Genomic DNA, 12,547 nt, shown 5'->3' with positions numbered 1-12,547 from the left:
ACTTTTAATTCCTGGATGTGATCATCATTTCGACCGGTCAAATGGAATAAAAGAACATCATCATATTTTTGTAACTGCCGTCTTCGTGTCATCATTCCGCAAATTAAAGGTAATGTGTAATCATCTTATATGAACTTTGTCTCTCTCATCATAATTTATGTAACTCTTACAAGAAGTGTATCTCTTCTCCCCTCTTTTGTGTTAAAAGAACTGATCACTCCTCTCCTACTATATGTGTTAAGAAGAAGCATCCACAGAAATGTAATACGTATAAATGTATCTCCTCTCATCAATATGAATGTTCCCATCTATCTCTTAATAAGATCCCCGGCTATATAACATATAGAGATGATAATTATTATATATAATTATTATAGAACCATAGAACGACACCAGTATTTTATATGACTTGAGGTAAAAAAGTTATGTTTTAGCAAAAGAAGAGGATTCAAGACCTGTGGAAATTCCAAGGAATCAGAAATATATTTAATCAACACATGTTTTGATAAAGTTGATATTTTTCTGGATAGTGCAAAAAAAATGAGGTTTTTGGCCAAAAATAAAATAAAAAACAATATCACACAGCAAATATGAGTTCAACATTTCTATAAGAATAGTGTCCATTGTATTTTAAATATAGAACTGATCCAAATGAGATAAATTAATAAGTAATAATACTCAAGAAGTAATATTGTGCTACATAGTTCAATACATATAATAAAATCACATTGTAAGAAACAATCTTTAATTTACTCCTTCAGCCCACTACCTTTTGGCAGACAGTGTTCTTTTTTGCTCTGTTTCTTTTGAATGTTACCTTTTTTATTTAATGTTTTGCTGACTTCTTTCTTTGGTGAAGAATTGCTGCATGTTGAAATTACTACCAATTCTTTTTCACTTCATTACAACAGTGATCATATATTATTATTATAATGATAGTTGAAAAAAGGGAAGACATTCTCATATTCTTGTCCAGAGTTGACAGACTGACCTTTTTAAAGCAAAATTTTGTGAATTTGGCTTTTTTTTTTTTTTTTTTGAAGCAGTTTGGTTTTCAAAAAATGAAATGTCAAAGTGTAACATGAAAACTAGTTAAGGAAGGAACAAGCAAAATATTATATAGATGGAACATGCATGCATAATAAAATGGAAATACAATAAAACATTGAAATGAGTTAAAATATAGCAAGAGCTACCTAAAGCATAAACAGAGTTTTATAAATGAAAAATGGAGAAATACAAAAGTTTATAAGAAAACATAATAATATAAGAAATAAAAAAACATAGAAGTTATATTTCAGTCATTTATATAAACACGTGTTTGGGTAAAGAAGTTGAATGAATAGTAGTGTGTAAATATTTGACAGTGTGCCATTGTGTCTGAGTGTACATGTGCCAAACCAACGACCTGAAGGAACAAGGTAAGTGTTTGTCATTTCTTTGAAGGCCTTTTCTGAAGTGATTATTTGAGATTATTTCTCACATAATCAAATTTTTTTGCCAAATTAGTAGGTCTAATATGGTGGGCTTCCCTTATTAGGAATTAAGTTTCCATAATTGCATATTGAACTAGTGAAGAGTTCATGATTAACAAATGGAAATTCAATAATTTGAGATGAAAGTTATGTTACCGGGCTAGTGGGTGTATTGTAACTATTCTGTGCTTTCACCTAACAAATTAATAAAAAAGATATTGTAAAACTTGAATTTAACTAGAAAAAACGGGTTAAAAAAAATAAAAAAAATAGCATGGTAACATGCATCACTTTATTTTACATATTTCTTTTCCAAAGGACAGTTTGAATACATTGATTTAAATTTAAAATGTGTCATCTATATATATAAAAGCGAAAATGTATGTGTGTATGTATGTACGCTTTTCCTCGATGTCCACAAAAGGCTTCTTTCAGAGAAACGCTTGTTCGGTTCACAACTTGTTAAAACTTTTTATATCATCTATAAATTGTAATATCTCAGAGTTATCCACGGAGCTCGCCTGTCTATTTAATTTTATTGGCTTTCAAACGTTAATTATTCCACAATTCCCGCATCGGCACGCATTACATTCGGTTTTGGGTATAAAAAAAAGCGAAACTCAACTCTAATCACAGGCCGACAGGCCGCTTGCCTGCGCGCCCTCCGGGGCCCGGGTGACATGATCAAAGTGTAGTATCTGTTCCGGCAGATGCTGCAAGCTATGACTAGCTAGGACTAGCTATGACTAGCAAAGACCAGATGTGGGGGCAACCCCACATGCTTGACCTTTAACCAGCTCCCATTTCCCTCCTCTCGGGAGCTGGTCCCCATTTTCCCTTCCCCTTCCCTTGACTCCTCACATTAAAAATTGGCCTTGTGCCTAATTTGCTCGGTGGGGGAGCAAATAAATACAACAGGCCGACAGGCCGCTTGCCCGCGCGCCCTCCGGGGCCCGGGTGACATGATCAAAGTGTAGTATCTGTTCCGGCAGATGCTGCAAGCTATGACTAGCTAGGACTAGCTATGACTAGCAAAGACCAGATGTGGGGGCAACCCCACATGCTTGACCTTTAACCAGCTCCCATTTCCCTCCTCTCGGGAGCTGGTCCCCTTTTTCCCTTCCCCCTCCCTTGACTCCTCACATTAAAAATTGGCCTTGTGCCTAATTTGCTCGGTGGGGGAGCAAATAAATACAACAGGCCGACAGGCCGCTTGCCCGCGCGCCCTCCGGGGCCCGGGTGACATGATCAAAGTGTAGTATCTGTTCCGGCAGATGCTGCAAGCTATGACTAGCTAGGACTAGCTATGACTAGCAAAGACCAGATGTGGGGGCAACCCCACATGCTTGACCTTTAACCAGCTCCCATTTCCCTCCTCTCGGGAGCTGGTCCCCATTTTCCCTTCCCCTTCCCTTGACTCCTCACATTAAAAATTGGCCTTGTGCCTAATTTGCTCGGTGGGGGAGCAAATAAATACAACAGGCCGACAGGCCGCTTGCCCGCGCTCCCTCCGGGGCCCGGGTGACATGATCAAAGTGTAGTATCTGTTCCGACAGATACTGCAAGCTATGACTAGCTAGGACTAGCTATGACTAGCAAAGACCAGATGTGGGGGCAACCCCACATGCTTGACCCTTAACCAGCTCCCATTTCCCTCCTCTCGGGAGCTGGTCCCCATTTTCCCTTCCCCATCCCTGGACTCCTCACATTAAAAATTGGCCTTGTGCCTAATTTGCTCGGTGGGGGAGCAAATAAATACAACAGGCCGACAGGCCGCTTGCCCGCGCGCCCTCCGGGGCCCGGGTGACATGATCAAAGTGTAGTATCTGTTCCGACAGATACTGCAAGCTATGACTAGCTAGGACTAGCTATGACTAGCAAAGACCAGATGTGGGGGCAACCCCACATGCTTGACCCTTAACCAGCTCCCATTTCCCTCCTCTCGGGAGCTGGTCCCCATTTTCCCTTCCCCCTCCCTGGACTCCTCACATTAAAAATTGGCCTTGTGCCTAATTTGCTCGGTGGGGGAGCAAATAAATACAACAGGCCGACAGGCCGCTTGCCCGCGCGCCCTCCGGGGCCCGGGTGACATGATCAAAGTGTAGTATCTGTTCCGGCAGATGCTGCAAGCTATGACTAGCTAGGACTAGCTATGACTAGCAAAGACCAGATGTGGGGGCAACCCCACATGCTTGACCTTTAACCAGCTCCCATTTCCCTCCTCTCGGGAGCTGGTCCCCATTTTCCCTTCCCCTTCCCTTGACTCCTCACATTAAAAATTGGCCTTGTGCCTAATTTGCTCGGTGGGGGAGCAAATAAATACAACAGGCCGACAGGCCGCTTGCCCGCGCTCCCTCCGGTGCCCGGGTGACATGATCAAAGTGTAGTATCTGTTCCGACAGATACTGCAAGCTATGACTAGCTATGACTAGCAAAGACCAGATGTGGGGGCAACCCCACATGCCTGACCTTTAACCAGCTCCCATTTCCCACCTCTCGGGAGCTGGTCCCCTTTTTCCCTTCCCCCTCCCTTCACTCCTCACATTAAAAATCGGCCTTGTGCCTAATTTGCTCGGTGGGGGAGCAAATAAATACCATCTGTTCCGACAGATACTGCAAGCTATGACTAGCTAGGACTAGCTATGACTAGCAAAGACCAGATGTGGGGGCAACCCCACATGCTTGACCTTTAACCAGCTCCCATTTCCCTCCTCTCGGGAGCTGGTCCCCTTTTTCCCTTCCCCCTCCCTTGACTCCTCACATTAAAAATTGGCCTTGTGCCTAATTTGCTCGGTGGGGGAGCAAATAAATACAACAGGCCGACAGGCCGCTTGCCCGCGCGCCCTCCGGGGCCCGGGTGACATGATCAAAGTGTAGTATCTGTTCCGGCAGATGCTGCAAGCTATGACTAGCTAGGACTAGCTATGACTAGCAAAGACCAGATGTGGGGGCAACCCCACATGCTTGACCTTTAACCAGCTCCCATTTCCCTCCTCTCGGGAGCTGGTCCCCATTTTCCCTTCCCCTTCCCTTGACTCCTCACATTAAAAATTGGCCTTGTGCCTAATTTGCTCGGTGGGGGAGCAAATAAATACAACAGGCCGACAGGCCGCTTGCCCGCGCTCCCTCCGGGGCCCGGGTGACATGATCAAAGTGTAGTATCTGTTCCGACAGATACTGCAAGCTATGACTAGCTAGGACTAGCTATGACTAGCAAAGACCAGATGTGGGGGCAACCCCACATGCTTGACCCTTAACCAGCTCCCATTTCCCTCCTCTCGGGAGCTGGTCCCCATTTTCCCTTCCCCATCCCTGGACTCCTCACATTAAAAATTGGCCTTGTGCCTAATTTGCTCGGTGGGGGAGCAAATAAATACAACAGGCCGACAGGCCGCTTGCCCGCGCGCCCTCCGGGGCCCGGGTGACATGATCAAAGTGTAGTATCTGTTCCGACAGATACTGCAAGCTATGACTAGCTAGGACTAGCTATGACTAGCAAAGACCAGATGTGGGGGCAACCCCACATGCTTGACCCTTAACCAGCTCCCATTTCCCTCCTCTCGGGAGCTGGTCCCCATTTTCCCTTCCCCCTCCCTGGACTCCTCACATTAAAAATTGGCCTTGTGCCTAATTTGCTCGGTGGGGGAGCAAATAAATACAACAGGCCGACAGGCCGCTTGCCCGCGCGCCCTCCGGGGCCCGGGTGACATGATCAAAGTGTAGTATCTGTTCCGGCAGATGCTGCAAGCTATGACTAGCTAGGACTAGCTATGACTAGCAAAGACCAGATGTGGGGGCAACCCCACATGCTTGACCTTTAACCAGCTCCCATTTCCCTCCTCTCGGGAGCTGGTCCCCATTTTCCCTTCCCCTTCCCTTGACTCCTCACATTAAAAATTGGCCTTGTGCCTAATTTGCTCGGTGGGGGAGCAAATAAATACAACAGGCCGACAGGCCGCTTGCCCGCGCTCCCTCCGGTGCCCGGGTGACATGATCAAAGTGTAGTATCTGTTCCGACAGATACTGCAAGCTATGACTAGCTATGACTAGCAAAGACCAGATGTGGGGGCAACCCCACATGCCTGACCTTTAACCAGCTCCCATTTCCCACCTCTCGGGAGCTGGTCCCCTTTTTCCCTTCCCCCTCCCTTCACTCCTCACATTAAAAATCGGCCTTGTGCCTAATTTGCTCGGTGGGGGAGCAAATAAATACCATCTGTTCCGACAGATACTGCAAGCTATGACTAGCTAGGACTAGCTATGACTAGCAAAGACCAGATGTGGGGGCAACCCCACATGCTTGACCTTTAACCAGCTCCCATTTCCCTCCTCTCGGGAGCTGGTCCCCATTTTCCCTTCCCCCTCCCTGGACTCCTCACATTAAAAATTGTGCCTAATTTGCTCGGTGGGGGAGCAAATAAATACAACAGGCCGACAGGCCACTTCGGTGGCCCGGGCGACAAGATCAAGGTGTAGTATCTGTTCCGGCAGATGCTGCAAGCTATGACTAGCTATGACTAGCAAAGACCAGATGTGGGGGCAACCCCACATGCCTGACCTTTAACCAGCTCCTATTTCCCACCTCTCGGGAGCTGGTCCCCTTTTTCCCTTCCCCCTCCCTTCACTCCTCACATTAAAAATCGGCCTTGTGCCTAATTTGCTCGGTGGGGGAGCAAATAAATACCGACAGGCCGAAAGGCCACTTGCCCGCGCGCCCTCCGGGGCCCGGGTGACAAGATCAAAGTGTAGTATCTGTTCTGGCAGATACTGCAAGTTATGACTAGCTATGACTAGATGTGGGGGCAACCCCTCATGCCTGACCTTTAACCAGCTCCCATTTCCCACCTTTCGGGAGCTGGTCCCCTTTTTCCCTTCCCCCTCTCTTCACTCCTCACATTAAAAATCGGCCTTGTGCTTAATTTGCTCGGTGGGATCAAAGTGTAGTATCTGTTCTGGCAGATACTGCAAGTTATGACTAGCTATGACTAGATGTGGGGGCAACCCCTCATGCCTGACCTTTAACCAGCTCCCATTTCCCACCTTTCGGGAGCTGGTCCCCTTTTTCCCTTCCCCCTCTCTTCACTCCTCACATTAAAAATCGGCCTTGTGCTTAATTTGCTCGGTGGGGGAGCAAATAAATACCCACAGGCTGAAAGCTCCCCCCCCCCCGCTTCGGCGGCACGGGGGACAAGATCAAAGTGTAGTATCTATTCCGGCAGATGCTGCAAGCAAAGACTAGCTATGACTAGCAAAGACCACAGTTACTATCCAGCTCCCATTTCCGACCTCTCGGGAGCTGGATCCCCCTTTCCCTCCCCCCTCCCTCTCTCTCCAAATTAAAAAAGGCCTTGTGCCTAATTTGCTCAGTGGGGAAGCAAATAAACCCAACAGGCCGAAAGCCCCCCCCCCTCCGCTTCGGCGGCACAGGGGACAAGGTGAAAGTGTAGTATCTGTTCCGACAGATGCTGCAAGCAAAGACCATATGTGGGGGTAACCCCACATATCTGACCTTGGTCAATGTAGGGATCATCCTACAGATCAACAGTTACTATCCAGCTCCCATTTCCCACCTCTCGGGAGCTGGTCCCCCTTTCCCTCCCCTCTCCCTCCACATTAAAAAACGGCCTTGTGCCTAATTTGCTTAGTGGGGAAGCAAATAAATACAACAGGCCGAAAGCCAGTTGTCTGAAGAGAGCTAAGTAACGTTTGTTCAATGTCGACTTCGTCATATCAGACTGTAGCTTTCATTTCGCTCCTCCTAATAAACAGGGAGCGGGTTTTTAAAAACAAACAAACCGATTTATTCAAAACTGTCCCGCACAAAATCATAACTGCTGAATACCTATCGCCGTCACATCAATCAAAAATGTGCACCTGTTTTTTTTTAAAAACTTTACTATTTTCCAACTGCGCGTCGTGAAGGTTTCGTTTTTTTTTCACATTTTCGGGTTTTTTTCACATACCCCGACAAAACACCCGGGCAACGCCGGGTACCCCTCGCTAGTTATTTCTAAAAAAAAAAAGTACTAAAAAATTATGAGTAATGTAGGTAGAAAAGTAACTTATTAGTCATAGTAATATTTATTTATTGCATTTTTTTTTATACTTTTGTTCGTTTGCTGGCTTCTTTGCAATATATCAATTCAAATAATTAAACAAACCAAATAATCTGATTAAAATACTTTTAAAAGTACACACAAATTCATTCATTGTGAAATTATTCAAAATTGAAGAAATAAAGCACAAGCGCAACTGAATTTTTTAAAAATAATTACACAACACTTTAAATTTAAATCACTGTATTCAAACGGTCCTTCAAGTTTTAAGATATCTTTTTGTTTATTAAATTGTTAGGTGAAAGTACAGAATAGTTACAATACACCCGCCAGTCCAGTAACCTAAGTGCATAAAGTGATTTTTAATATCGTATTCAGCTAAATCCATAACAAGCGATATTTTGAATGAATGGTTTATTTTATTGACGCTACACCGTAATCACGTGATTAAAAGTTAGCAGACAAAAAATTGTGAGACAAAAGAGTCAAGAGTTCCAAAATTTAATTTTTATTATTTTTTCAACATTTTTTATTAGACAAAGTATGCAACAACCAAGGCTGCCAACTTGTTTTGAAATTTTGGCTTTTCTAAGGCTTGCCAGATTAGCCTTTTTGAGGCCAAATTTGGCCTTTTTTACGCTCTTGCATGGAACCATGATTTTGGCCGCAGTATTTTTTGGTTTCTTTTTCACTTCAAGTGCATAAATTATTGTTAAGACATTGGTGGCCATTTTTTAAAATTTATTTTCATATTGCCATTCTTTTTTTTCCAAATTATTGTTTTTTTTTGGGGGGGGGGAATATTTTCATGAGACTGATTTTTAGTGTCCATGTTTTATCAAAAATAAAAAAATAAAAAAAAAAACAATAATTTGGAAAAAAAAATGGCAATATGAAAATAAATTTTTAAAAAATGGCCACCAATGTCTTAATAATTTACGCACTAAGTGCACATTTAGAAAAAGCCCCCCCCCCCAAAAAAAAACGGCGGCTAAAATCATGGTTCCATCCAAGAGCATAAAAAAGGCCAATCTGGCAAGCCTTAGAAAGGGCAAATTTTCAAAATCAGATAGCAGCCTCAATAGTCGTACATTTGGTCTAATAAAAAATGTTGAAAAAATAATAAAATTTAATTTTTTTCGGGTTTTATTTCAGCCATAGGGTCTAATAATGTGTTTTATATAAAAATAAATAATTTTTATAAATTTTTGTCTGTCAAATAATTTACGCCGCTGAAATACACATTTGCCAAGCATTTTTCCCCCTGAATGCTACTTAATTTTCCCTTTTACCAGTTTGGTGCCTTTGTTTGACTATACACATTGATTCGAAAATATTGTCATATAACAAATAAATGTTATCAAAGGCAAGATAAGTAATTTTTCTACCTAACTGGGTTAGTTTTTTAATGTTTTTATTTAATGTAAAATGTTTATTCGGTTCGAAAAAGACTCGATATTCACTTCAAAATAAGAAATAAAATGGGTTTGTTTTACTATACACAGACACAAAAAAGTTGTCAAAAAAAAACAAAAAAAAAACAAAACAAATGCAATAATACAAACCCAATAAAACAACAAAGACATCAAGCCCATCTTTTCTTGTTCGCCGACAACCTTCAACATAACTGTTTTTTTTTTTTTCAAACTGATTAAACATTTTACATTAAATAAAAACACTATAAAAAAATATCCAGTTAGGTAGAGAAGTAACTTATCTTACCTTTGATAACATTTATTATATATTTGTTTTAAAGATAACATTTATTTGTTATTGTAATATATTGGACAGGATTATCTCCCTTGCACTTCAATGAACTACCACTAGAGGGCGCGACAGTCTTGCTTCTTTTTGTAAATAAAACGACCGGGAGACGATCTTTCCCTACGAGACGTACCGTCTGCCGATCTATCTATAATGTTATTTTGTCTTGTGCATTTTTATTCATTATGCATTGTTAATGTTGATATACTTCAATTGGCGACGAAGAACGAATAATGCGGAGGAGTAACAAGACAATTTAAAATTAAAAGCGAACACCCACAACAAATCGAACGAGGAAAAGTTGCCGAGTACAGGCCAGAGCAGAAAACATTTGAAGAACTATATATTCTGATGGAGAGGCACATCAGGCCGGCCCCCAACAAGATACATGAACGTTTCTTATTCAACACGAGAGACAAACAAGAAGGTGAGTCCATTAGTGAATATGTGGCCACACTGAGAAAAATGTCGGAACATTGCAACTTTGAAGAAAAAGTAAATGAACACATACGTGATCGTTTGGTTGTGGGAGTGAAAGATGAGAAGATACAGGAGCGCTTGCTGGGCGAAAGAATGCTAACTTTGCACAAGGCCATTGAAATAGCAGTGTCTATGGAATCGGCAAGAAAATATTCCAAGTTGATGTTGGGAGCACACACAGACGAGTGGAAGTGAAACGTCCGTACACAGGTTACCATTAAAACGAGAGTGTTATCGTTGTGGAAGCACTGGCCACCAAGCGGACAAGTGCCGGTTTAAAAACAAGGAATGTTTTAAATGCAGGCGAATAGGGCATACTCGTCGGAAGTGTAGGCAAGAAGAGAGCAGGCCTCCTAACTCCGAAAAACAAGGTAAGGAAAGCAGGATGGTGGACAATGTGGAGGAAAATTGTTGTGAAGAAATGGAAATAAATATGGAAAGGCTAGACTTGCACACAGTTGCTAACCTGCGGACACCACCAGTATTAGTGGAACTGCTAATTAATCAAGAGAAAGTGGTCATGGAAGTGGACACTGGAGCTGCATGCACAGTAATGAGCCTAGAAAAATTCAATAAAATTGGCCAAGTTCGTGATCTAAAGGAAAGCCATGTCAAGTTGAGAACGTACACTGGTGAATTAGTGAAACCACATGGGACCACAGACGTGGAAGTAATCCAGGAAGGGTTAAAGCATCGACTACCTTTGCTGGTGGTGAAAGGTAATGTACCGACACTTTTTGGCCGCAACTGGTTGAATAAGGTAAAGCTGGATTGGAGAAGCATGTTTCCTTTATACCAGGAAGATTCCCCTTCGAGGTTGGAAAGGCTTTTAAAAGAATTTAATTCGCTGTTCAGTGAAAAAATGGGGTGTTTAAAGGATTTTAAGGTCAAAATACCCATTGATAAAACGGTGAGTCCCAAATTTTGTCGGGCAAGACCAGTACCTTATGCCATAAAAGCGGATGTGAAAAAGGAGCTAGATCGCCTGGAAAACCAGGGAATTTACAAAAGAGTGCAATACTCTAGGTGGGCTGCCCCCATTGTACCGGTTGCCAAAAATAATAATGAAGGCATCCGGATCTGTGGAGATTACAAACAAACAGTAAACCGGGCATCACCATGTGACTATTACCCTCTTCCTCGGACAGAAGATATATTTGCTACTTTGAAAGGGGGTCAAAAATTTAGCAAGCTCGACTTGAGCCATGCCTATCAGCAGCTGGAATTGGATGCAGAAACCCAGGAACTGCTAACAGTAAACACTCACCAAGGATTATACCAGCCCACCAGACTACAATTTGGGGTACACAGTGCTACAGGGATTTTTCAAAGGGAGATGGACAAAAGATTGAAGAACATTCCTTTTTGCAAGGTGCGTGTGGATGACATCCTGGTTTCAGGTAGTGATGACAGTAGTCATCTGAAGAATTTATACAGTGTATTTGCTGCTCTAGATAAGGCCGGATTAAAATTAAAGAGAAGTAAGTGCAAGTTTCTCCTTCCTGAAGTGACATATCTGGGTTTCAGAATTAGTAAGGAAGGCATAGCGCCTCTTCCAGACAAAGTAGCCGCCATGACAGAGGCACCTCGACCGCAAAACATCACAGAATTAAGAGCCTACCTAGGGGCACTTAACTATTATCATAGTCATTTGCCAAACTTATCAACTATACTTGAACCGCTTCACAACAATGAGGAAGGGTGCTCCCTGGGTATGGGGTGCTGGACAAACCAGGGCTTTTGAAGAAACAAAGAAAATGCTGTGTTCTACACCTCTTTTAACTCATTTTGATCCATCTAGACCGATTCTGGTGCAAGTAGATGCTTCTCCCTATGGACTGGGAGCTGTAATGGCTCACAAAATGGAAGATGGAAGGGAGAAACCAGTATGCTACGTATCACGAACGCTGTCTGAGGCAGAACAGAATCATGCGCACATTGAGAAGGAGGGGCTGGCCCTAGTCTTTGCAGTGAAAAAGTTGCACCAATATCTGTATGGGAATAATTTTACGTTGTTCACTGATCACAAACCGTTATTGGGGTTGTTTGCTGAAAACAAGCCGATCCCTTCTCTTGCTGCTGCCAGAATTCAACGCTGGGCCATATTTCTGGCTGCCTATAATTACAGGTTGGAGTATCGTGCCGGGTCCCTTAATGGAAATGCAGATTGCCTCAGTCGTCTTCCAATCAGTGTGCAGGAGCAAGATGTCACACCTAATTCTAACAGGATACACATGATGAACTTGGTTGATGCTCCAGTGACTGTGGCGGCAGTAAGATTGGAGACAAGAAGAGACCCTACTTTGAGTCGGGTGTACGAATACATCCTGAATGGTTGGAGTAGGTGTATTCCAGACACGGCAATGAAGCCCTACTTCAACAAACGGACAGAGTTGACATGTGAAGATGGTACCGTATTATGGGGGAGTAGAGTAGTAATTCCGGCTATACTCAGAACAAAAGTGTTGCAGCGATTACATCAGACACACATAGGGATCATGCGAATGAAGGCCCTTGCTCGCAGCTATGTGTGGTGGCCAAATCTTGATGCAGATATTGAGAGAGCCGGTAAAGCTTGTGGAACCTGCATACATTATCAAAGCAACCCTGGCAAGGCTCCCATTCATTGCTGGGAATATCCAAGTTCACCATGGGAGAGAGTCCACTTAGATTATGCGGGTCCATTTTTGGGGCACATGTTTTTGATAGTAGTGGATGCTCATTCAAAGTGGACTGAAGTTTGCATTACAAAATCATCTTCTGCTATGACCA

At 43.0% G+C, this 12,547-nt stretch overlaps 1 protein-coding gene across 5 annotated transcripts in view; it reads right to left on the bottom strand.

The window, feature by feature from the left end:
• The window catches only part of LOC145293128 (acyl-coenzyme A synthetase ACSM3, mitochondrial-like), a 261,013-nt gene that overhangs the window by 156,794 nt on the left and 91,672 nt on the right, over positions 1–12,547 (bottom strand). Inside the window, exon 1 of one of the 5 annotated variants that reach the window (XM_080139535.1) lies at positions 9,097–9,171. The exons of the other annotated variants lie outside the window; for them this stretch is intronic. Within the exon in view, the coding sequence (XP_079995661.1) occupies positions 9,097–9,156 (60 nt within the window). The 5' untranslated portion in view covers positions 9,157–9,171. Of the gene's footprint in view, positions 1–9,096; positions 9,172–12,547 lie in introns of those variants that run through there. 5 annotated transcript variants of the gene reach the window in all.

This window comes from Euprymna scolopes, chromosome 14, assembly GCF_053919585.1.
Source record: "Euprymna scolopes isolate OS-2025 chromosome 14, ASM5391958v1, whole genome shotgun sequence".
In the NCBI taxonomy this organism is placed as follows: domain Eukaryota; kingdom Metazoa; phylum Mollusca; class Cephalopoda; order Sepiida; family Sepiolidae; genus Euprymna; species Euprymna scolopes.
The sequence above is the reverse complement of the archived record's forward strand: the minus strand, read 5'-3'. Positions and strand labels throughout refer to the sequence as shown.